Raw genomic sequence first — 21,574 nt, 5'->3', positions numbered from 1 at the left:
CTGGGACAGGGGTCAGGGGTGTTGTCAGGGGTCAGCGCGGAGATCTCCGGGGTCTCCTTGGAGGGGTGCAGGTGAAGAGCCCTCTTCCTCGTCACTCCTCTGGGTCTGGGCTGTGTCTCTGGACATCCTCCTGGGGCTGCTCCCCAAGGGCCTAAGACTGCCCTCCCTCCCCAGGCCCACGACCAAGCCAATCTCTGCTCTGGACTTGACACTGTCCACTGAAGTGTGGGGCTTGGCGGTAAAACCCAGGGAGTGCCCGGCAAATGGCAGCTTGGGAGGCCTCATGGGAGCCCTTCCAGGCACTGCTCTTTTCCCCTGGGTGGGGGTGGGGGGTGTAGGGGCTTGGAGTTTAGCTCTCACCCATGCACTCATTTGACCCAATACCAGTGAGTAGTCTGGGAGGTGGGAGCACAGGGCTCACTGCCCTGGTGGACTTCATGTGCCTTGGGAGCACAGACCGGTAACCAGAGCGGGGCACTGCCCTGGAAGAGGGGAGATCTGGGGGTTCGGGTGGGAGAGGGGAGATCTGGGGGGCGAGGTGGGCACAGGACAGCTGGGCAGGGATTTCAGGGAGTCTAGCACAGCAGTTGGGCAGTTTTTGAAGGCTGAGATTGGGTAAGTGCTGTGGGTGGAGGGAGTGGCTCCTGCAGAGACCCAAGAGGGAGAGCACTGGGGATTATTGGCTCCTGCTTGATGGAGGAGGCACCTGAGGCCCCCTTCCCAGTAGTGACTTCAGGATGGGGGTCCTCAGTGTGGGGTAATGGGTGGCCTCTGAGCCTCCAGCCTGGAGAGGGAATCCATTTCTTTCGTTTTAAGTCCCTCAGTTTGGTAATGCGTAAGGGGCTCTACCAAAGCACTCCAGTTGCCCACCATATACAACGTGTTCCGTTTTTCCGTCCCTACACCAGCAGCCTATGCCCATGTTTTGCAGATCTGAATTAAGAGCTGCCACGTACAAGGAGGCACCGTACTGGTCAATGCTGCCATCAGCGTTGTTGTTTCCGGTGACCAAGGGTCTGATGGCGGAAGAGACCTTTGAGAAGAGCACAGAGTCTAGGTGTTAGGAGAGCTGAGTCTAGGCGCCAGCTCTGTGGACGCTCCAAGGTTAGGCCACGCCATTGGCCTTTGCCAGTAATTACTTTGGAGTAAGTATGTGTTCAGGTTCTGGTCCAGCAGAAAGAAGCCTGCTTGGGGGCTGCAGGGGTGGGTGTATGTCTCGGCAATGTGTCCTCCTGGTTAAGAGACCGATGGGGACAGATGTCCCTATCTCCTTTTGGACATTCCCATGCAAGGATGTGATGTAGCCATTGTGTCCCAAGAAGGGAGAAACACGAGAAGCCCAGAGAAGCAGTTCAGAAGCCTGAGCTGGCTGAGGTGCCCATTTACACTTCTGGGCTCTTTTTACTGCTTATACAATTTCTAGTCAGATATTTTCTTGTGTGCAGCCCAAATCATCTTAGCCAAAGGCAGAAGCCAGCGAAGAAGGGAGTCGGGAGGAAGCAAGGGAAGAAGGAAGTCAGTGGATTCTTTCCATCCTTTCAATGTAGATTAAATTCCATATCCTCAAAGGAGGTCTCCCAGTTTGTCCCTAGTGGAGTCCATCTTCCGTCCTCTTGCCCCCATGGACATCTGTCCTTAGTGACATGTCTCAGCACTGGCGCAGTTGCATGAACTTTGGCTTGGGGGCCACAGCTTGAGCCTCAGAATGACCCTCCTGGGTTCCACACACACTCTGTCCTGCCCTTGTCCTGGGATGGTAGCCCCGGGATGAACAGAGCAGAGGTCTGGGGAGCGTCTGGGAGACTCTTCTCCTGAGGGATGAGGGAGTCAGCCAGCCAGGCTTGACCCTCTGACAAAGCCTCAGAATCCCGACGAAAGGTGTGGGGACCTGAGCTCCCAAGGTGTTGGCCACTCCTCGGCCCAGCCCTGCCCCCTGGACTGAGGCTGAGTTGTAGGAAAGGAGAGAGTAGAGACATGTCCCCCTAACACGGTTGGGAGAGGCTAGGATGTCAGAGTAGCAAGAGACAGTTTGACTTTGGGGAACATTTCTCTTACCTTGTGTTCATTAATGAATTTCTGTTTGCAAAAATATGTATATCAGGATTAGTATTACTTTTTTTTAAAGAACAAGAGCAAAATTGGTTCTAATACTTATACCAGAAAGAGTCAGAAATAGATCAAGTAGTTGTTGGCAAAGCTTGATGCATAGGTTCCCATTCTGACACCAAGATCAGGCTTCTCTCTGTTGCCGTCCTCTGCTTTGTAGGGTTTTTTCCTGCAGCTGTGTCTCTCTCCCCATAGGAGTGACTTGTGTTAGCCAGTCCAGATGTCACAGCTCACCCGGCTCTGTCGAGGCAGGATGGGGGCTCCTCTGGTAGCCCTGCTGATGGCCAGAGGGAGCCTTTCTTCCCTGAAGCCACAGCAGACACCTCATATCTCATTGTTCAAACTGGGGTGGAGGCCCATCCTCGAGCCCATGCGTGTGGCAGGGTGGTGGGATACACTGACTGGCTGTCCGCAGGTGGAATCTCTCCCTTCAGATGGCTGAAAAGAGGGAGGGTCAGCGTCCTGAAAGTTTGGCAGTGACATGGATAGGGGAGCAGATAGTGGGAGGAAACACTGAGAACCATGTGACAGGGTTCCTGCAGGAAATCCATGAGCAGTGGGCACGTTAGATGGGGAAGGCCCCGGGGCCCCAATTTCAGAGCGGGCTCTGCTAACTGGGAAGTAGGTCCCTGTCAGCCTCCAGCAGTGAGTCCAGGCTGGGCTTGTGGCCCACTCAGGTTTCTGGTCTTAGAACTGTGAGGTCCTAAGTGGGTATTGTTTCCAGCCAGTTTGTGATCTGGTCGATGGAATAGAACACTAATGAAATAGAGAGCCATCTTTTCCTAAAACAGAGACTCTCTATGCCTGTTACTCTTTTCCGAGTTAGAGAACAGGGCTTTAACTCTTCCCTGGCTGCATAATGTTTCATTTTATGTACCTACCATAGTCTGTACTCATTGCCCCAGTGATGGATTACTTTCAAGTGTTTGGAAGAGGAACAATGTCTCAAAGAATCCCCTTCACATCTGTGTTTGTGGGCTTGTTAGGACTTTTTTTTTTTGTTAGGACTTTTTTAAACTAGGTTCAGTCTAAGACTGACTGAAAGGATGATGTCTATTGTGTATATTTTACAGTTTTTTAAAATATTTTATTTATTCATGAGAGACAGAAAGAGACAGAGAGAGAAAGAGAGAGAGAGGCAGAGACACAGGCAGAGGGAGAAGCAGGATCCATGCAAAGAACCTGACGTGGAACTCGATCCCGGGTCTCCAGGATCACACCCTGGGCTGAAGGCGGCACTAAACTGCTGAGCCACCGGGGCTGCCCCTATTTTACAGTTTTGAAAGGCCAGTGTAAAATAGCTCTTCAAAGATGTCCTTTTGACCTTTACTCTCATGAAGGAGTGGGTGTCTTTCTTCTCCCTGGATTGTGAGCCATTCTTTCTGAATCGCAAAATGTATCTGTGAAGGTTTCCCATCATAAGCATTCTTTTTTTTTTTTTAAGATTTTATTTATTTATTCATGAGACAGAGAGAGAGAGAGAGAGAGAGAGAGGCAAAGACACAGGCAGAGGGAGAAGCAAGCTCCATGCAGGGATGCAGGGAGCCTGAGGTTGGACTCGATCCGGGGTCTCCGGGATCATGCCCTGCGCTGAAGGTGGTGCTAAACCGCTGAGCACCCCCCCCCGGGCTGCCCTCATCATAACCATTCTTAAGTGTCCAGTTCAGTGGTGTCGAGTCCAATCACATTATTGTGTAACCATCATGATCATCCATCTCCAGAACTTGTTGGTCTTTCAAAATAAAGTCTGTATTCATCAAAAACAAATACCTCCCTTGAAACCAATTTTCCCATACATGTTAGCTAAGTAGAATTTAAATAAAAACTTCTAATCAAAGAAGAAAAAAAAAAAGAGGGAAAAAGAAACCAATGACTCCCTAACCTCCCAGCCTGGCAACTACCACTGTACATCCCATCTCTATGATTTGACTACCCTCCGTGACTCCTATGAGTGGAGTCACATAGTAATTGTTTTGTGTTTGGCTTATTTCACTGAGCATCGAGCACAAGTAGATACGGGGAGAGACTGTGATATAAAAACAGTAACATCTGAGAGCAAAGCCCTTGGTGAAGCTGGGCCCGTCTTGCGGCCTGGGAACTTGAGACACTGGTCTTGGGTAGTTCTGATGATGTTTTCTAAGACTTTGAGAAACTTCTGATCTCTCCTCTGTGTCATTATCTAAGATATCACTCAAGTGGTGGCAGCCTTGTGGTCAGGAGTCTGACCTCAGCTTTGATCGGGAACATCAATGAGAGGTTTGTGAGTCAGTTCTCCCCATCTGATCTGTTCAGTTGTCCAGAGTGCTGCATTCAGGAGCTTCTATCCAAAACACAAAGCAGGTATGTCCATCATTTCTCAACCACTGGTCAGGTTCCAGCATCAGCAGGCTATCGTGGCACTGGAAGGAGCCCCTGGGGTCAGTTGATGCAGGAAGTGTACCTGTAACAAGTAGTTTAGAAGGTATCCAGGGAGGTGCATCCACAAAGTGAGAGGAAGCTATATCATGTGGAGCTCTTTCCAGTCATCCATCCATCCATGCATCCAACCAATCCATGTATCATTCAGGTCTCCTTCCTTCACTTCTTCATTCTGCACCAACTGCATCCATCCATCCACCCACTATTAATCCTTCCCTTTATCTATCTATCCATCCATCATCTGTCCATCCATCCACCATGTATCGATTCATTTATCAAAAGGACACAAGGAAGTGATGAACATGTCCACCTTCTTGATAGCTACCATAGTGTCATTGATAGTCAAGGTTGTACACTATCAATGCATGCAGGTGAGTGTACTTTAACCATATCTTAATAAAGGTGTAAAAAAGAAAGATAATGAGTGTGCATCAGACGGTCAAAACTGATACCAGCTCAAAACATCCATCAGTAGGAGAATCAATTAATTAAGGAAACTTAACACAATGGCGTAGTTGCCCACAGCAACCAGGAACGAAGGAACAAATGCCTCCTGCACCCAACAACACGCATGAATCTCTCACACATTAATGCTAATCACAGTCAGCCGGACACAGAGAATGTAGCATGTCTTGTTCCATTTACTTACATTGCAAGAGTAGAGCAAATGGGACTACAGTGTTTAAGAGCATGTGCTCAGATGATTTCTACAGAGACAAGCAAGGAGGTGAGTATCATTAAGGCCAGGCTAGTGTCATCTTCGGGGAGGAGAGGGGAGGTAAGTGGGCTTCTGGGGCGCTGGCAGGGTTCTTAGCCTGGGTTGTGGTGACATGGGTGCTTCGTTCAGAGGCAGCAACCGAGCTGTCCCTTTTGCTTTGTGCACATCCTTGAATATGTTTTACATTTTGTAACTAAGAGTGGAGCAATGCATATATACTATGCTTGTTCAGAAAGATAAAAAAGCAAGTTTTAACAGTAGTTTTTCCTGAGGATTGAGACCATGGAATAGTGGAGAACTGGGGGGAGGTGGGCAGGTGGGGGCCGTTATATCTGTGTCCTTCTGCTTTTTGTAAGGAAAGCAATTTAGAAATATCCTTATGCTATTCATAAATACAGGCCAAAAATTTAAATGCAATTTGTTGATGATAGAGCAGAGAAGGGCCTCTCCAGCTATAGATCATGAAGTGGGGATCCAAGTGGAGTCAAAGAAAGAACCAGAAGGTTGGGTTGTGGGTACTTGTGAGTCCGGGGTGTGGAGTTGGACATAGGAGATGAGAAGATGTTTTGCATCTTCAGAGAGATGCAAAGCAAAGAGAGAGCTGCTTTGCCCGCTCTCTACTCTGCCCACTTGGAGTAGAAAGAAAGTGAGTATAAGGAGGACCTCATCTGACGGTCTGGGGCAGGGGACTGTGTCTGGGTGTCTGTGAGAAGTCTCCATGTCAGCTGCCCCTCAGGCTCCACAAGCTGCCAGGCCAGCAGGCCGCATGCACGCACATCCCAAGCCGGTGACTAGGTCAGCTAGTGTCTCTCAATCCCTCTAATAGCTCCTGAACCAGAAAATTTTGTGACCAATGAGGTTAGGAAAGGGTGAGAAATTGGGGGCTACAGAGGAGACGCTGGTGTGTTAAGGGTGCTGAGGAGTCCATGTGGAGGAGGCCTGTGGTACCGTCCTAGCCTGGGATTTAATCTTGAGGACAGGAACTCCCCCACTCCCCACTCCCCTCCACAGCACCTGTTACCCTCGCATCAGAGCAGTGCTTACAAGCTGCCTGGAGAAGGCTGCTCCAGAACAGCCACCACCACATCCTGTGAGGCGGGGAGGCTGATAGCAGCTACTGCCCTCCTATCCCAGCCAATCAGCTCACAAAGCTCTAGCAGTGTGTGTGGGGGAGGGAGAAGATAGGTAGTGTGAAACTTCTCCTCCCCCCATTTCTCTACAAACTGATGGTGTTTATGGTAAACCCAGGGACCTGGGAGGTGGCCTACAAGAGGAGCAGGAGCCGGCAAGGTCAGATGCGAGGTGTCCAGCCTGCATAAAGGGGGTGTGAGGGTGTCACAGCAGCTGCCTCGCCATGACCTCCTGGGCCCTCCTGCTCCTCGCCTCGGTGCTCCTGGCCACCCCAGGTAAGGACATTCCCCACGTGATCCTGGCAGCTCCTCCTTAGCTGAGGGTAGGGACAGTTCTGGAGAGTGGGTTGCCTGGGCACCTGACTTGAATTCTTTGGAGAATGTGAGAGACAAAGGAAGACATCCTTTGAAAGTAGATAAAGGGTAGTAGCCTTTCAGAGCAGTCTGCAAATTTCTCTGTGTGTGTGTGTGTGTGTGTGTGTGTGTGTGTGTTTAGAGAGAGAAAGAACAAAGACCAGCAGAAGAGAGAAATCAGAGCAGAAAAGAGGTTCACAGGTGATGGGGGGCTAATCTTTTCCTTTTGTTTCCAGAAAGAACTTGAGAGCCTGCCTTTTGCACAGAGCCTAGATCAGGGCAGCCCCAGGGCAGTGTGAGGACAGGCCTCCTGGATTCCTCACCAAGCCCCATCCCTGTCTGGGGCTCTGGCAACCTCCTGGGCTCCCCAGCAGCCAGGAATTCTGACTTTCCGTCCTCTTCCACCTGTGGACAGATGCTGATGCTGTTTATTCCCCAGGTCTGACCTTTTCTGGTCTGACTCCTGAGGACCATGATGATCTGTCCACGGTTGACATGTGTCAGGAAGAGCACTTCTTTGAGGTCCCGGCTCAGGAGGCATCCAAGGTAAGCAGCTGGCTCCCTGCTCACCTCCCTCGGCACCTCCTTCACCCTCCCCGCCAACCGCACCCCCCCCCACCCTGGGCTGGGGCCAGTGTCTCCTCCCTAGGAGCACTAGGCAGGGCTCCTAGTGCTCTCCTGGTGGGAGGGGAGGTAGGTGTGTGGGTTCAAGATACTGATTTTGTGGATACTCTTGCCTGAGGTGGGGGGTACCTTGGTTTGGCTGACTGCTCCCTCCCACCAGGTGGCTCCTCTGCATCTGACCAGAGTCCAGTAGAGGGGCAGGTGCTGGGGTGGGTACGGTGCTATGGGTATGGGACAGGTTCTAGGCTGTCAGCCCCTCTAAGACTAGCAGGACGGTGGGCTGGTGCCAGCCAGCTGGGTTCAGGCCCTAATGGACCAAAAGATCATAGGTGATCTTCCTGGCCTAGAAGGCACTGAGGAGCCCCTTCGTGGGGCCCTGCCATGGGTTATGGGGGGTGTTGAGAGATCACCTCAGGGGGCATCATTTTCTGACAGGATGACCAGATGATCTTCACCTGTATACCTTGTAAGATTATAATCAGGTTGCTGATGAAATACCTGGGAGAGTATATCACAGAGGTGAGGCCTTATGGTTGGGGATCCACCTGAGGGTGGTCAAGGGCACGAGTGGGGATTTGGGGGGGGCAGCTCTGAGGGAGGGGTTGATCCCTGGTTGGGCCAGAGCTTCTCAGCAGGGGATCTGTGGGCCCCACTCCCCTCTCTGGGGAGGGAATTCAGAGGATCCCATGAAATCTTGAAGCTTTGGGAGCATGGATGATGAAGAAGAGTGTGCATGGTTTCTAACACATTGTTAAAGGAAACTTATTCATTGAGAAGGTAGGACCCTCTCCCCTGTAGCCCCACCTGCATGTGTCCACGGGAAAGCTCTGTGAGGCCAGGAGGGACCTGGGTCAGGGCTGACCAACCCCAGATCTGTCACTTCTAGCTGCATGGCTGGGCCAAGTGCTAATGCTTTCTGAGCCTCAGTTCCTTCTCTGTGCAATGGGATGGATATTAATCCCCCAACTACTTCCTTAATCTTTTTGAAGGAGCTGAGGGGTGGAATGTGCTGAGCTCCCCACCTGGCCCTGAGCAAGTGCTGAACAAGTGGATGTGTTCCTCCCAGGAGCCTCGTTTCACCCTCCCTCCCTCCCTCCCTCCCTCTCCTCTGCTCCCTGACCCTGCTCAGCTTCTGGGTGCTACAGGGCCCACCCTGAGCCCGGGCACTCAGCTGTAGCCTCTCCCCTGCGATGGCAGTAGACGATACTGCAAAATGGAATGTGCCAAGGCTCCAAACTCTCTCTCCTAACCTTCCCCACCCCACCTGAGCCTGAGCCCTGCCAGGCCTGGGACCCAGGGGGCTTGGTAGGCAGAACTTGACTGTGGGTCTAGCAGCAGTGGGCACTGTGCTCCACACACAAGACAGTGGGCCTGGGGTGATGATGCACCAGGGACTGACACAGGACAGAGCCAACTGTCCTTGTCTCCTGAGCCTCTCCTGGCCTAGCCTGGATCAGGGCCTTGGGACTGGGCATGAGGGTCCATCCCGGCCTCTCCAGCCTCTGCTTCCAAGGCCACCTGGCACTAGGGCCTCCTCCCAGCATGCCCACAGTCCAGGGCCTCCTCCCAGCATGCCCATGGCCAGGAGCTGCTGGGGGCTTCAGGGGTCTGGGTGGGGCAGAACTTACCGGATTCCTGTTTTTCTGTGGTTCTGCCCCTCCAGGAAGCCATCAAGCATGCTGCATCTCTCCTGTGCGAGGAGACATTTGTGTTGACCCATTTATGCCACAAAATAATCACTAAATATCTTAGTGACATCACCCTGCGTATCCTGAATGACAAATCCCCTCAGGCAATCTGTATGAAACTCGGGATGTGCAGACCTGATATAGGTGAGTACACAGGTGACAGCAGAGACTCATTCCTGGAGGGCCCAGGTCATGTCCCCAAGCATGTGCAACACGGTATAACAACTTGGAAATACATCTGTTATAGAGAAAGTCATTAGCAGCTCATACTTCTCCCTCCAGGCTCCGTTATCGAGACACATTCCTCCCCGAACTGTGTGGAAATTGAGCAGGAGTTGGGCAGGTGAGCTGTAGCTAGACATGGCTGAGAAATACTCACTAAGAGCCTGGGCTTATGTCCCAGACAACCCTGGGTGACATCAGGCTCCATCTCTGGTCAGTCATGCACTTGAGCAAGTAGCTTAACGCCTGTGAACTTGAGCGTCCCTACTGTGGAGGGGATAATAATCCTGATTTCTTCTTTGAGTAACGCTTGAGTGAGATGATTATGTGTAAGGAGGTTACCACCAAGGAAGTGGCCTCAGACTGGGTTATCATAGACGTCAGAGCCCTGACTGACTCCTGTCCCCAGCCCAGCAGCGGTTCCTGGGAACAGGAACCAGGCACCATCTAGCCCAGGACACCCGGGGCCCAAGAGCTGGGCTCAGGAACCCCGCTGGCAGGGAGGGCTCTGCAGCCTCTCCCTCCAGGGCTGCCCAGGCTGCGCCCACAGACAGGCCAGACCTCTGGACAGGGACCCGGGGCAGGGAAGGGCCCCTGAGTGGCTCTGGCAGCCAGTCTTGCCTTGACTGAGGCTTTGGGACTTGATGCTGGCAGATCTGGGGTCACCTCGTAATGCGAGGTCCCCACCACTTCCTGTCACTGGAGCCTGTGATTTCCATCTCCAGAACCCCAAACTCCCTCAGGCTCCTGACTGGGTTCCAGGATGTAACTCTGGGTGTGATCAGCAGGGGCAGGTGGCTGTAGTGCACATTTGCAGGGACTCCACACCTGCCACAGCTGGCTCTTCTCCACTCCAGGTGTCCGAGCCTCTGAGCCCTGTGACCCCTGGGGAGAAGCACAGAGTCTCCAGCAGGCACCGCCAGCTCCTGCCTTCCTAAATCCAGGACAGACCCTCCAGTTTCTCTCAGCTAGCTTCTTGCAGTGCGGTCCCCTGGCAGGAGATAAAATATCATGCAAGCTTTTAGCCAGAGCTTCTGTTCCTTTGTTGGATTTGAGTGGAGGGGCTCGGAGACAGGCTTGGGTGACTTATGCACTCACTCAATGAATGTTTATTGTATGTCCCACACACTGTTCTAGAAGCTGGGGATGTAGTGGTGAACAAGACTTTGCTAGCAGCTCCTCCATATATAGTCATGAGATGCTTATGAAGCCCTCACTAGAGATACACAGTTCCCTAAGAGCTGGGGACACAGTAAATATATCTCTAGAAGCTCTCAGATCAGTGGGGAAGAACAATAGGGTTGTAGGTAAGAATGCTCTTTGTCCTAAAAAACAGAAACCCATACTCACTTCTGTCTGCAGGCAACCTTTGTTGTTCTTTGGGGAGTGTATTATTTAGGATTATTTTGCTTGGAAACAACAAGGTCATTCTGGCTTTAGTGATAAGACAATTTATTGGCTCAAATCATTAAGGAGTCCATTTATACCATTAGGCACACAATGATCCAGAAATCTGTGGTGTCACCAGAGCTCCAGTCCTGTTTCTCTGCTATTCTCTCAGGTCCTCCCACAACTGCATACTGAGATTGATTCCTTCTGGGTAGCAGCAATAACTATATCAGATCGAAACTTGACTTTTTATACTATGTCTTCTAGAAAGAAAGAGAATTCTTTGGTAGCCTCTCTTCCAGCAGCTCCCTTAGAAAAGAATGGAACTTCTTTCCCCGTAGCCCAATCAGATATCTCCAATGTTCTCATTAGTCCAATAGGCCAGTTTCCCTATGGGAATAATCAATAGGTTCCAAGTGCAATGGATATATAGATTAGTGTGAGCCAAGTCAGGCACAACTCTGTTACCTAATCACTTGAGAGGGAATGGACACAAATACCTGGGTGGAGATCATTGCTGGGGCAGGGAAAGGCATCATGGTCAGCGTAAAAAGCAATGGTGCATTGGTCTGAACTTAATCATAAGAGCAATTCAAGACTCCCAGCGATGAAATCTGGAAGCATTTGAGTATCAAAACAGATAAGGGCAATATCAGATTATAATGCATTGATTAAATTAGAATCCATGAATTCATAGAGATTTAAATAATAAATTAATAATCAAATAAGGGAAAAGGAGAAGTATTACTTTAGTATAGATGCCAACTTATATAAGTAGACATAGCTGCAAAATACGTTCCCACAAAACACATATTGATTGATATGTGTGATGTTGGCAGGCGGGGGTGGCTTTAGGAGGGGGTTCATGTCAAGAACTGGAGCCAGTGAGGCAGAGCTGCAGGCCATGTGAGATGAGGTCTGTGTGTAAGGTGTGTGTCCGCGTGGATGACAATGGTCCCAGAAAAGGTCCGAGGCCCACAGTGTAGGAGAGACCCGAGGAACAGCCTCAGGGGAGGCCTTGGGGAGGGAGAGGATGGCTCCAGGGCACGATGGAGGGTGAGCAGGGACTTCTAAAGGTGGGAGCAGAAGAAGGTGGCCTCAGTCTTAGGGGTAACAGCTAGTAAAGGGCAGGGCGCAAGCCAGCTCTGGTCACCTGTCAGGACGAGCATGCGTGCACTTGAGTCCTAATACAGACTCCTCTGGGGTACCCTCTCTCCCCTAGGCCCTTCTCAGTTCTCTAACATTTCCTCTGGGAACCACCTGGGCAACCCAGGCCTCTAGCTGGTGTCATGTGACATCCCTCCCTCCTGACCACTTCCTAGTTCTCTGACCCCAGCTGGGGCGGATGACCCCCCCTCCTGGCAATTTGGAGTAGCCTCATCCTAGTGCAAAGCAGCTTAGCCCTGGCCAGGCTCTGCAACCATCTCCTTGGGCGTCTTCAGACTTCCTTCTGCCTTTGCTCCTAGGTCCCTTCTGTACAGGGCAGCCCCGGGCTCTTTCCAACCTACAAACCACATCTCACCTTCCAGTGGCTTCTCACAGACCTCTGGACAGGGTCCCAGCTCTGTGTTACATCCTGGTGTCAGGATAGGGAACAAGTGAAGGAGCACTTACCTCAAGCAACTGACAATCTACCAAATGCTAGTAATATCACATGAAATATGCTAGCACCCTAAATCCCCTCTGTTTGTACAAGAAGCAAAAATTATCAATTTTATTAAATGTTATCGCATGAATACATGTCTTCATGGTGTTCTGCATGACGAGATAGGAGTATGCATAGACACTTGTGTTGCACAGAGAGGTCTGTTGCTTATCTTAAGGAAAAGCGCTTGTGTGATTGAGTTGTGAGACCAACTAACTCCTTTATCAGGGATCGCTATTCTTTACATTGTAAAAAATACACAACACAAAATTTACACTTTTAATAATATTTAAATGTCCACTCAGCAGTGTTGAGTATATTCTCACTGTTGTGACACAGACATCTAGGAGTTTTTATCCTACAGTACCAGGACTCCATAATCATTGTTAAGCCATGACTCTCTTTTTTCCTTGACCCAAAGCCTGGAAACCACTGTTCTATTTGATGTTTCCATTAATTTGACACCTCTAGACTACTCATTGAAATGAAATCATGCAGTATTTGCCTATTTGTGACTGGCTTATTTCACTCAGTTTAATGTCCTCAAAGTCCATACAAGTTCCGGCATTCGACAGGATTTGATCTTTTTATGATTGAATAGCACACACATAAATATTTATATTGTACCTTCTTACATACAATCTTATAAAAGATGGTTAGCGTGAAGGCAAAGTCTCTAAAAAGTGGCCCACATATTTGGATGTTCTTTTTTTTATTAAAGATTTTTATTTATTCATACATGAGAGACATACAGAGAGAGAGAGGCAGAGACACAGGCAGAGGGAGAAGCAGGCTCCATGCAGGGAGCCCGACATGGGACTCGATTCCAGGTCCCCAGGATCAGGCCCTGGGTTGAAGGTGGTACTAGGGATCCCTGGGTGGCGCAGTGGTTTAGCGCCTGCCTTTGGCCCAGGGCGCGATCCTGGAGACCCGGGATCGAATCCCACGTCAGGCTCCCGGTGCATGGAGCCTGCTTCTCCCTCTGCCTGTGTCTCTGCCTCTCTCTCTCTCTCTCTGTGACTATCATAAATAAATAAAAATTAAAAAAAAAAATTTGAAGGTGGTACTAAACTGCTGAGCCACCCGGGCTGCCCATGTTTGGATGTTCTTATGAGTGGAAAGGGTATGACGCTTTTTAAGTGCAGCCTGTTAGCATGCTTTTATAGAGATTTTAGAATAATTATACAAGAACAATCTCCAACTCAGATTAATCAATTTACATAAAATACACTTAGAGGCCTAACACTACCATGAATTAATTTTAATCTATGAAAGTTGTGTTGGGCAGTCTGAATCACTTGAAAATGCAGGTCTAGACACATCTCAGTGTTGATTCATTTTGTGGAATTTTTCAGTATTTCTATGTACAGGAGATGTCATCTGCAACTAGAGATAACCATACATCCTCTTTTCTAACAGATGGATTTTTTTCATTTTATTTCTTAATTTTATTTATTTTATTTTTAAAGATTTTATTTATTTATTCATGAGAGACACAGAGAGAAAAAGAGGGACAGACACAGGCAGAGGGAGAAGCAGGCTCCATGCTGGGAGCCTGACATGGGACTCGATCCTGGGTCTCCAGGATCACACCTTAGGTTGATGGTGGCACTAAACCACTGAGCCACCCGAGCTGCCCATTCTTTCTTAATTTTATACTTAGTGTCATGAGTGCAACACTAAATAGATGTATTGAGAGCAGACATCCATGTCTTGCTCCTGACCTTTGGGAGAAAGTATTTAGTTTTTCATCATGAAGTATGATGTCAGCTAGGGGATTATATAGATGCAATGTATTAGGTGCAGGACTTCCTTCCATTTCTAGTTGGTGAGTGTCTTAACGTGGATGGAGGTTGAGTTTTATCAAATGATGTTTCTGTGTTCATGGAGAGGATCATGCACTTTATATCATTTATTCTATTGCTATAATGAATCACATAAATGAGTTTTAGGTGTTAAATCACTTTGCATTACCAGATAAATTCTAGTTGGTCATGGTATAGAATTCTTTGATATGTTACTGGATCCAGTTTGCTAGGGTTTTGTAGAGGAATATTGCATCCATATTCATAGGAGATACTGGTCTGTACTTTTTCCAGTTGTAATTTTCCTGTTGTATTTTTCTAGTATTGACATCAGAGCAACCTCTTCTATATTTTGGAAGAGTTTGAGAAGAATTAGTATTAATTCTTTTTTTAATGTTTGATAGAATTCATCTGTAAAAATATCGGGCCTAGGGTCTTCTTCCTGGGTATACATGGCATTACTAATTCTATTACTTTACTTATTATATATAGGTCTTTTGAATTTTGCACTCTTTTCATTCTGTTTCAGTAGTTTGTATCCTTCTAGGGATGTGTCCATTTCAATGTAAGTTCTCTAATTTATTGGCATACAATTATTCGTAATATAAAAGTTATCTTCCCTGTAAGAATGGTCATAATGTTCATTTTTGCGTTTCTGATGCTAATAATAGGGTAAGACATGTTACCATGTTGAGGGTGCTGAAGAGTCCCATGGGGAGGAGGCCTGTGGCACCTTCTGAGCCTGGTATTTCCTCCTGAGCACAGAACCCAAACCTTCCACTCCCTCGCATAGCACCAGTTACCCTCCCACAGGAGCAGCACTCACAGAAGCCACCTTGGGGAAGGATGCCCTAACACCAGCCTCCCTCTGCCAGCACAGCACAGGCTGTAAAGCTTCCACATGCACAAAGAAATGCCACATGGGAGCCCTATGAACAGGAGACACTACACGCATTTGAAAGAAAGGGAACTGAGGCTCCAAGAGATAGAGACCCTTGCTCTAGAGCCCCCAGTTTATCAAGGGCCGGCTTGCCTGGGACCCCACCCTCATCCCTTCTGAGCAGAGGCTAAGTGGAAAGCAGGGCTCTGAATAGGCTCAGGAAAGTAGAGTGATTTAGAGAACAAGGCTGTTGGCCCACGATGGGGTTCCCGGATAAGTGGCAGGGGTGCAGTCGTCAGAGACACATTAAAGGGGATGCAGGGCTGGGGGTGTGAGGGGACCCTGTCAGCTGGTCCTGCCTGGGTGGCTGTGCCATCTAAGCAGCTGGGGGGGAAAGACCCAATAGGAGGTGGGAGGCGCGTTCTGGTGCCCGCAGTGTCCCCCGCAGGCCTGGTGGCAGAGGTCAGGTCCCCTGCTATCTGCACCCAGTGTCCTGGTCTGAGGCAGGAAGGAGGTGGGTGAAGGTACCGACAAATGAGGGGATGCCCAGTTGAATGTGGGTGTCAGGTAAGGAGGGCACACGCCGTAGCAGGAGGATGTTCTGCACAATGTCTGGGACCGACTTACCCTAAACGATGGTCTCTTACTTATCTGATACTGGCTGTTAAGTGGGCAGCCGCCACGGTTATTACGGATGAGGGCCGTGACCGTGGTGCACAGATGGGGAGTCAGGGGCCCGGGAGCTGGGCCTCGACCCCTGGCCAGGACTCACCTCCTTCCCATGGGCTGTGTCCCCCTGTGGCCCAGAGCCCTGACAGGCGGGGCTGAAGGTGGCTCCGAGGGAAGAGCCTGCCTCCACGATGCTGGCCAGCAGGCTGGTGAGGGGCTGGGGACACAGGGAGTCCTTGAGCTCATGCTGGGTGTCCCCCACCGGAGAAGGCAGGGCTGGGAGGAGCTGTCAGCATCTGCCCCGAGCACCTGTCTTTAAATCTGGTGGAGTCTGCTAGAGCTACTGGGCTGAAATGGCTGGGGGAGAGCAGGGAAATGGGGATGGCTGGGGGAGGGACACCTGCACAGACCCCTGGGAGGTGGGGGAAGGGGTGGGGGATGGGATGCTCATAGTCAAGGTGCCTCCCTGAGCCCTCAGGTGCAAGGATGGCTCTTCCATGACCACATCCGGGGCAGGGTGGGGGCATCATGGCAGCTGTGCCCTCCAGCCACCTTGCACTCAGCTAGGAAAGCTCTGTGTGGGGGGAGGGAAGAGAGATAGTGTGGAGCCTGTCCTCCCCCCACTTCTCCACAAACTGGTGGCATTTGTGGTAAACCCAGGGACCTAGGGAGGTGGCCTAGAAGAGGAGTAGGAGCCGGCAAGGTCAGATGTGAGGTGTCCCGCCTGCATAAAGGGGGTGTGAGGGTGTGTCAGCAGCTGCCTCGCCATGACCTCCTGGGCCCTCCTGCTCCTCGCTCGGTGCCCCTGGCCACCCCAGGTAAGGACATTCCCCACGTGATCCTGGCAGCTCCACCTTAGCTGAAGGTAGGGACAGTTCTGGAGAGTGGATTGGGCTGGACCCTGTGTTGATTCTCTAGGGGAAAACAAGAGACAGGAAAGACCTAAGAGAGGAGTTGAGGAAAGGTTCCTTTTAGGTCAAATCTATGCGTGTGTGTGTGTTTGTGTGAGAAAGAGACATAGGGGGACAGAGAGAGAGAAGGGGTTGCTTGAATGGTTGTGGTGCTGTATAACCTTTCCACTTGCTTTCCAGAAAGAACTTGAGAGCGTGACTTTTGCACAGAGCCTGGGTGAGGGCAGCCTCAGGGCAGTGTGAGGACAGGCCTTCTGGACCCCTCACCAAGCGCCACCCCTGTCTGGGGCTCTGGCCACCCCCTGGGCTCCCCAGCAGCCAGGAGTTCTGACTTTCCGTCCTCTTCCACCTGTGGAGGGCTGCTGAAGCTGTTTCTTCCCCAGGTCTGACCTTATCTGGTCTGACTCCTGAGGACCATGATGACCTATTCACCGCTGACATGTGTCAGGAAGAGCACTTCTTCGAGGTCCTGGCCCAGCTGGCAGCCAAGGTTCACTGTTGGCCCTCTGTTTACTTCCCACAGCCCCTTCCCATTTTCTCTGCCCTGGGAGCTGCACGTATCCATCAGCTGGAGGGAAGGCAGGGCTGTGGGCTGAAGATGCTTGTGCCTGGCCTGTATCTAGCTGAGGGAGGGGAGTACCTTGGTCTGGGTGGCAGCTCCCCTCTCCCACTCTAAGAGGCTCCTCTGGGGTCTGACCAGAGACCAGAAGAGGGGCAGGTGCTGGGGTGGGTAAGGTGCTGTGAGTATGGGGCAGGTTGTGGGGTGCATCAGCCCTCTGGGACTAGCAGGAGGGTGGGCAGATGCCAGCCAACCTGCTTCAATCCTAAAGAATAGGAAGTCCATAGATAATCCTGTTGTCCTAGGAGGCTCTAAGAGTCCCTTCAGGAGTCTCTCAGGTGCTCTTGGGGTTTCTGAGCGATCACCCTTGGGGTTCTTCCTTTTCTACAGGGTGACCCTCAGTTCAACCAATGCGATTTATGTAAATTGATAGTTAACTGGCTGAAGAATTGCCTAGGTGGTAACCTAATTCAGGTGAGACTTTATGGTTTGGGGAACAACTTGCTGGTTGGTCAATAGAGTTTGGTTGGGGGCTCAACCGGTTTGGGGAGCTGGGGGAGAGAATGATCCCTTGTTGGGCCAGAGCTTCTCAGCAGGGGATGTGTGGGGCCCTGGTTTATCTGGGGGTTGACTTCTGAGAATTCCCTGAATTGTGTGCTCCGGGAGCACGAAAGTAGTAAGAAGAGTGTGCATGGTTTCCAATACATTGTTGAAGGAAACTTGTTCCCGGAAAGTGGGAATCTATCGCTCTATCCTCACTGGGTATATCTAGGCAAAGCTTTCCAGGCTGGGTCTGGGCGGACCTGGGTCAGAGCTGACCAACCCCAGATCTGCCAATTCCTAGGTGCATGGCTGGGCCAAGTGCTAATGCTTTCAGAGCCTCAGTTTCCTTCTCTGTGCAATGGGATGGATATCAATCCCCCAACCACTTCCTTAAGCTTTTAAAAGGAGCTGAGGGGTGGGACGTGCTGAGCTCCCCATCTGGCCCTGAGCAAGTGCTGAACAAGTGGATGTGTTCCTCCCAGGAAGCCTCGTTTCACCCTCCCTCCCTCCCTCTCTGTCCTCCTTCCCTGGCGCTGCTCAGCTTCTGGGTGCTGCAGGGCCCACCCTGAGCCCTGGGCACTCAGCTGTAGCCTTCTCCCCTGTGATGGCAGTAGACGATACTGCAAAACGGAACGTGCCAAGGCTCCAAGGTCTGTCTCCTAACCTTCCCCACCCCACCTGAGCCTGAGCCCTGCCAGGCCTGGGACCCAGGGGGCTCGGTAGGCAGAACTTGACTGTGGGTCTAGCAGCAGGAGGCACTGTGCTCCACACATAAGACAGTGTGGGCCTGGGGTGATGATGCACCAGGGACTGACACAGGACAGAGCCAACTGTCCTGGTCTCCTGAGCCCCTCCTGGCCAGGCCCGGATCAGGGCCTTGGGACTGGGCATGAGGGCCTTTTCCGGTCTCTCCAGCCTCTGCTTCCATGGCCATCTGATACCAGGGCCTCCTCCCAGCATGCCCACAGTCAGAGGGGCCCAGGGCCAGGAGCAGCTGGGGGCTTCAAGGGTCTGTGCATGGCAGAACTCAGCTAATTCCTGTCCCTGGTTATGGTGTTGTTGCTCTTGCAGAAAGCCTTTGAAAAAGTTGCATCACTGGTGTGCTCAAAGTTTCCGTTCCTGGAAAATCACTGCAAAGAAACCATCCGCAAATTTCTGGGGGAAATCACCTACTGCATTGTGAATGTTGAACCTGCGAAGCGAATCTGTGTGATACTCAGGATATGCTCCCCTAGGCAGGTAAGTACAGAGGTGAAGCAGAGAGTCATTCCTAGAGTGTGCAGGTCATATCCACAAGCAGGTGCCACATCGTTAAAAAAAAACAGAGATATTTGTCTGTCATAGAGATGTCAGCAATACCTCATACTTGTCCCTCCAGGTCCCCTTATTGAGACACATTCCTCCTCGAACTGTGTGGAAATTGAGCAGGAGTTGGGCAGGTGAGCTGTAGCTAGACATGGCTGAGAAATACTCACTAAGAGCCTGGGCTTATGTCCCAGGCAACCCTGGGTGACATCAGGCTCCATCTCTGGTCAGCCATGCACTTGAGCAAGTAGCTTAACACCTGTGAACTTGAGCGTCCCTACCTGTGAAGGGGATAATAATCCTGATTTCTTCTTTGAGTAACGCTTGAGTGAAATGATTATGTGTAAGGAGGTTACCACCAAGGAAGTGGACTCAGACTGGGTTATCATAGATGTCAGAGCCCTGACTGACTCCTGTCCCCAGCCCAGCAGCGGTTCCTGAGAACAGGAACAGGGCACCATCTAGCCCAGGACACCCGGGGCCCGAGAGCTGGGCTCGGGAACCCCGCTGGCAGGGAGGACTCTGCAGCCTCTCCCTCCAGGGCTGCCCATGCTGCGCCCACAGATCAGGCCAGGGCGGCGGGACCCGGGGCAGGGAAGGGCCCCTGAGTGGCTCTGGCAGCCAGTCTTGCCTTGACTGAGGCTTTGGGGCTTGATGCTGGCAGATCTGGGGTCACCTTGTAATGCGAGGTCCCCACCACTTCCTGTCATTGGAGCCTGTGGATTCCATCTCCAAAACCCCAAACTCCCTCAGGCTCCTGACTGGGTTCCAGGATGTAACTCTGGGTGTGAACAGCAGGGGCAGGTGGCTTAGTGCACATTTGCAGGGACCCCACACCTGCCACAGCTGTTTCTTCTCCCCACTCCAGGTGACCAAGAAACTGGGACCTTACTCCACCCCGGGGAGAAGCACAGAGTCTCCAGCAGGCACCGCCAGCTCCTGCCTTCCTAAATCCAGGACAGACCCTCCAGTTTCTCTCAGCTAGCTCCTTGCAGTGCTGTCCCCTGGCAGGAGAATAAAATCTCTTGCAAGCTTTTGGCCACAGCTTCTGTTCCTTTTGTGGGATTTGAGTGGAGGGTCTCAAAAATAGGCTTGGGTGGCTTATGCACTCACTCAATGAATGTTTATTATATGTCCCACACTCTTTTGTAGAAGCTGGGGATGTAGTGGACAAGACAACCTTAGCAGCTCTTCCACATAAAGTCATGAAATGCCTATGAAGCCCTCACTAGAGACACACAATCTTCTAAGAGCCGGGAGTACACAGTGAATATACCCCAGGAGCTCTGAGACCAGCGGAAAGAACCACAGAGTTGTAGTTAAGAGTGCTCTTGTTCCTAAGGAGCAGAAACCGATCTTTTGCTTCTGTTGGTATTTTGGGGAGTGTATTATTTAAGATTGTTTTGCTTAGAAGCAACAGAAATTTTAGGTCATTCTGGCCTAAATGAATAAGGCAAGTTATTGGATGAAATCATTAAACAGTCCATAGATAGCTTCAGGCACAGAATTATCCAGAAATGAGTACTGTCACCAGAGCTCCAGTCCTGTTTCTCTGCCATTCTCTCAGGTCCTCCCACAGCTGTATAGTGAGATTGATTTTCGGCTAGCTTCCTTCTGAGGCATCCATCTGGGCAGCAGCAATGGCCCCATCAGGTCCATTCTTGACATTTTATACTATGTCATCCAGAGGGAAAGAGAGTTCTTTGGTGGCCTCTCTTCCAGCACCTCCCTTGAAGATGAATGGAAACTTCTTTCCTAAGAAACTTCATCAAACATTAATTGGGTTTTTATGGCCTGAATAGGCAGGTGCCGTACTGCAATCAATCTTTTGTTCTGTGGGCATGAGATACGCAGATTAGCCTGAGCCATTTAGAGCACATCCTAGGTGCTGAGGCCGAATTTATATCTTACAGTCACTTGGGTAAGAGTGGACATGAAAATCTGGGAGGAGATTGTTACTGAAAAGAGGGGAATTCATGCTCGCCATCACCAAGAGCACTGGTGCATCCACCAGGATTCAACCTAATAAGCAGTTCAAAGAGATGCTCAATGGTGAAATCTGGGGCAAGTGGAGTATTAAAATGGATAAGACAGTAGTAGATTCTCATCTATTGTGTAAAGTAGAATCCGTGATCATGTAGAGATAAATAAATCAATAAGGGAATGGGGGTTGCCTGGGTGGCTCAGCGATTGAGCATCTGCCTTTGGTCGAGGGCATGATCCTGGAGTCCGGGATCGAGTCCTGCATCGGGCTCCCTGCATGGAGCCTGCTTCTCCCTCTGCCTATGTATCTGCCTCTTTCTCTGTGTGTCTTGTGAATAAATAAATAAAACTTTAAAAAGAAAATAAGGGAAAGGGGAAGGTGTTATATTACTGTACAATGCCAAATATGAATGTAGACACAATTGCAATCTATATTCCCACAAATACCACCCTGCAATTAATTACTAAAATAGTGATTAGTTAAGATGACAGTAGAGAGACCTGGCAGGTGGTGAGTGTTTTTTACCCCTCCTGACCCAAATACACAAATCCTGAGGAACATTGGAGAAACCCAAATTGACTTTCAGCACAGGAGCTGGTCTGTACTCTTCAAAATGCAAGATTA

General features: G+C 50.4%; 2 protein-coding genes across 3 annotated transcripts in view; both read left to right on the top strand.

Annotated features, from left to right (window-relative positions):
- Positions 1-21,574, top strand: part of LOC112665067 (antimicrobial peptide NK-lysin-like) — a 104,014-nt gene that overhangs the window by 48,299 nt on the left and 34,141 nt on the right. The gene's annotated exons all lie outside the window — the stretch shown is intronic.
- Positions 6,420-21,464, top strand: LOC112664324 (prosaposin-like). 2 transcript variants are annotated; one of them, XM_025453814.3, is made up of 8 exons: positions 6,422-6,648; positions 7,166-7,272; positions 7,786-7,869; positions 9,014-9,182; positions 16,943-17,049; positions 17,509-17,592; positions 18,733-18,900; positions 19,835-21,460. In XM_025453814.3, the coding sequence occupies exons 1-8, from the start codon at positions 6,597-6,599 to the stop codon at positions 19,949-19,951; spliced, it is 888 nt and encodes a 295-aa protein (XP_025309599.1). In that variant the 5' UTR covers positions 6,422-6,596; the 3' UTR covers positions 19,952-21,460. The 2 variants fall into 2 exon arrangements, with proteins under 2 accessions (XP_025309600.1, XP_025309599.1); XM_025453815.3 differs by lacking the exon at positions 7,786-7,869 and having other exon boundaries at positions 6,420-6,648; positions 19,835-21,464.

This window comes from Canis lupus, chromosome 17 (assembly GCF_003254725.2).
Source record: "Canis lupus dingo isolate Sandy chromosome 17, ASM325472v2, whole genome shotgun sequence".
Taxonomy (NCBI): domain Eukaryota; kingdom Metazoa; phylum Chordata; class Mammalia; order Carnivora; family Canidae; genus Canis; species Canis lupus.
Note: the sequence above shows the minus strand (reverse complement) of the source record. Positions and strands in the feature narration are given on the sequence as shown.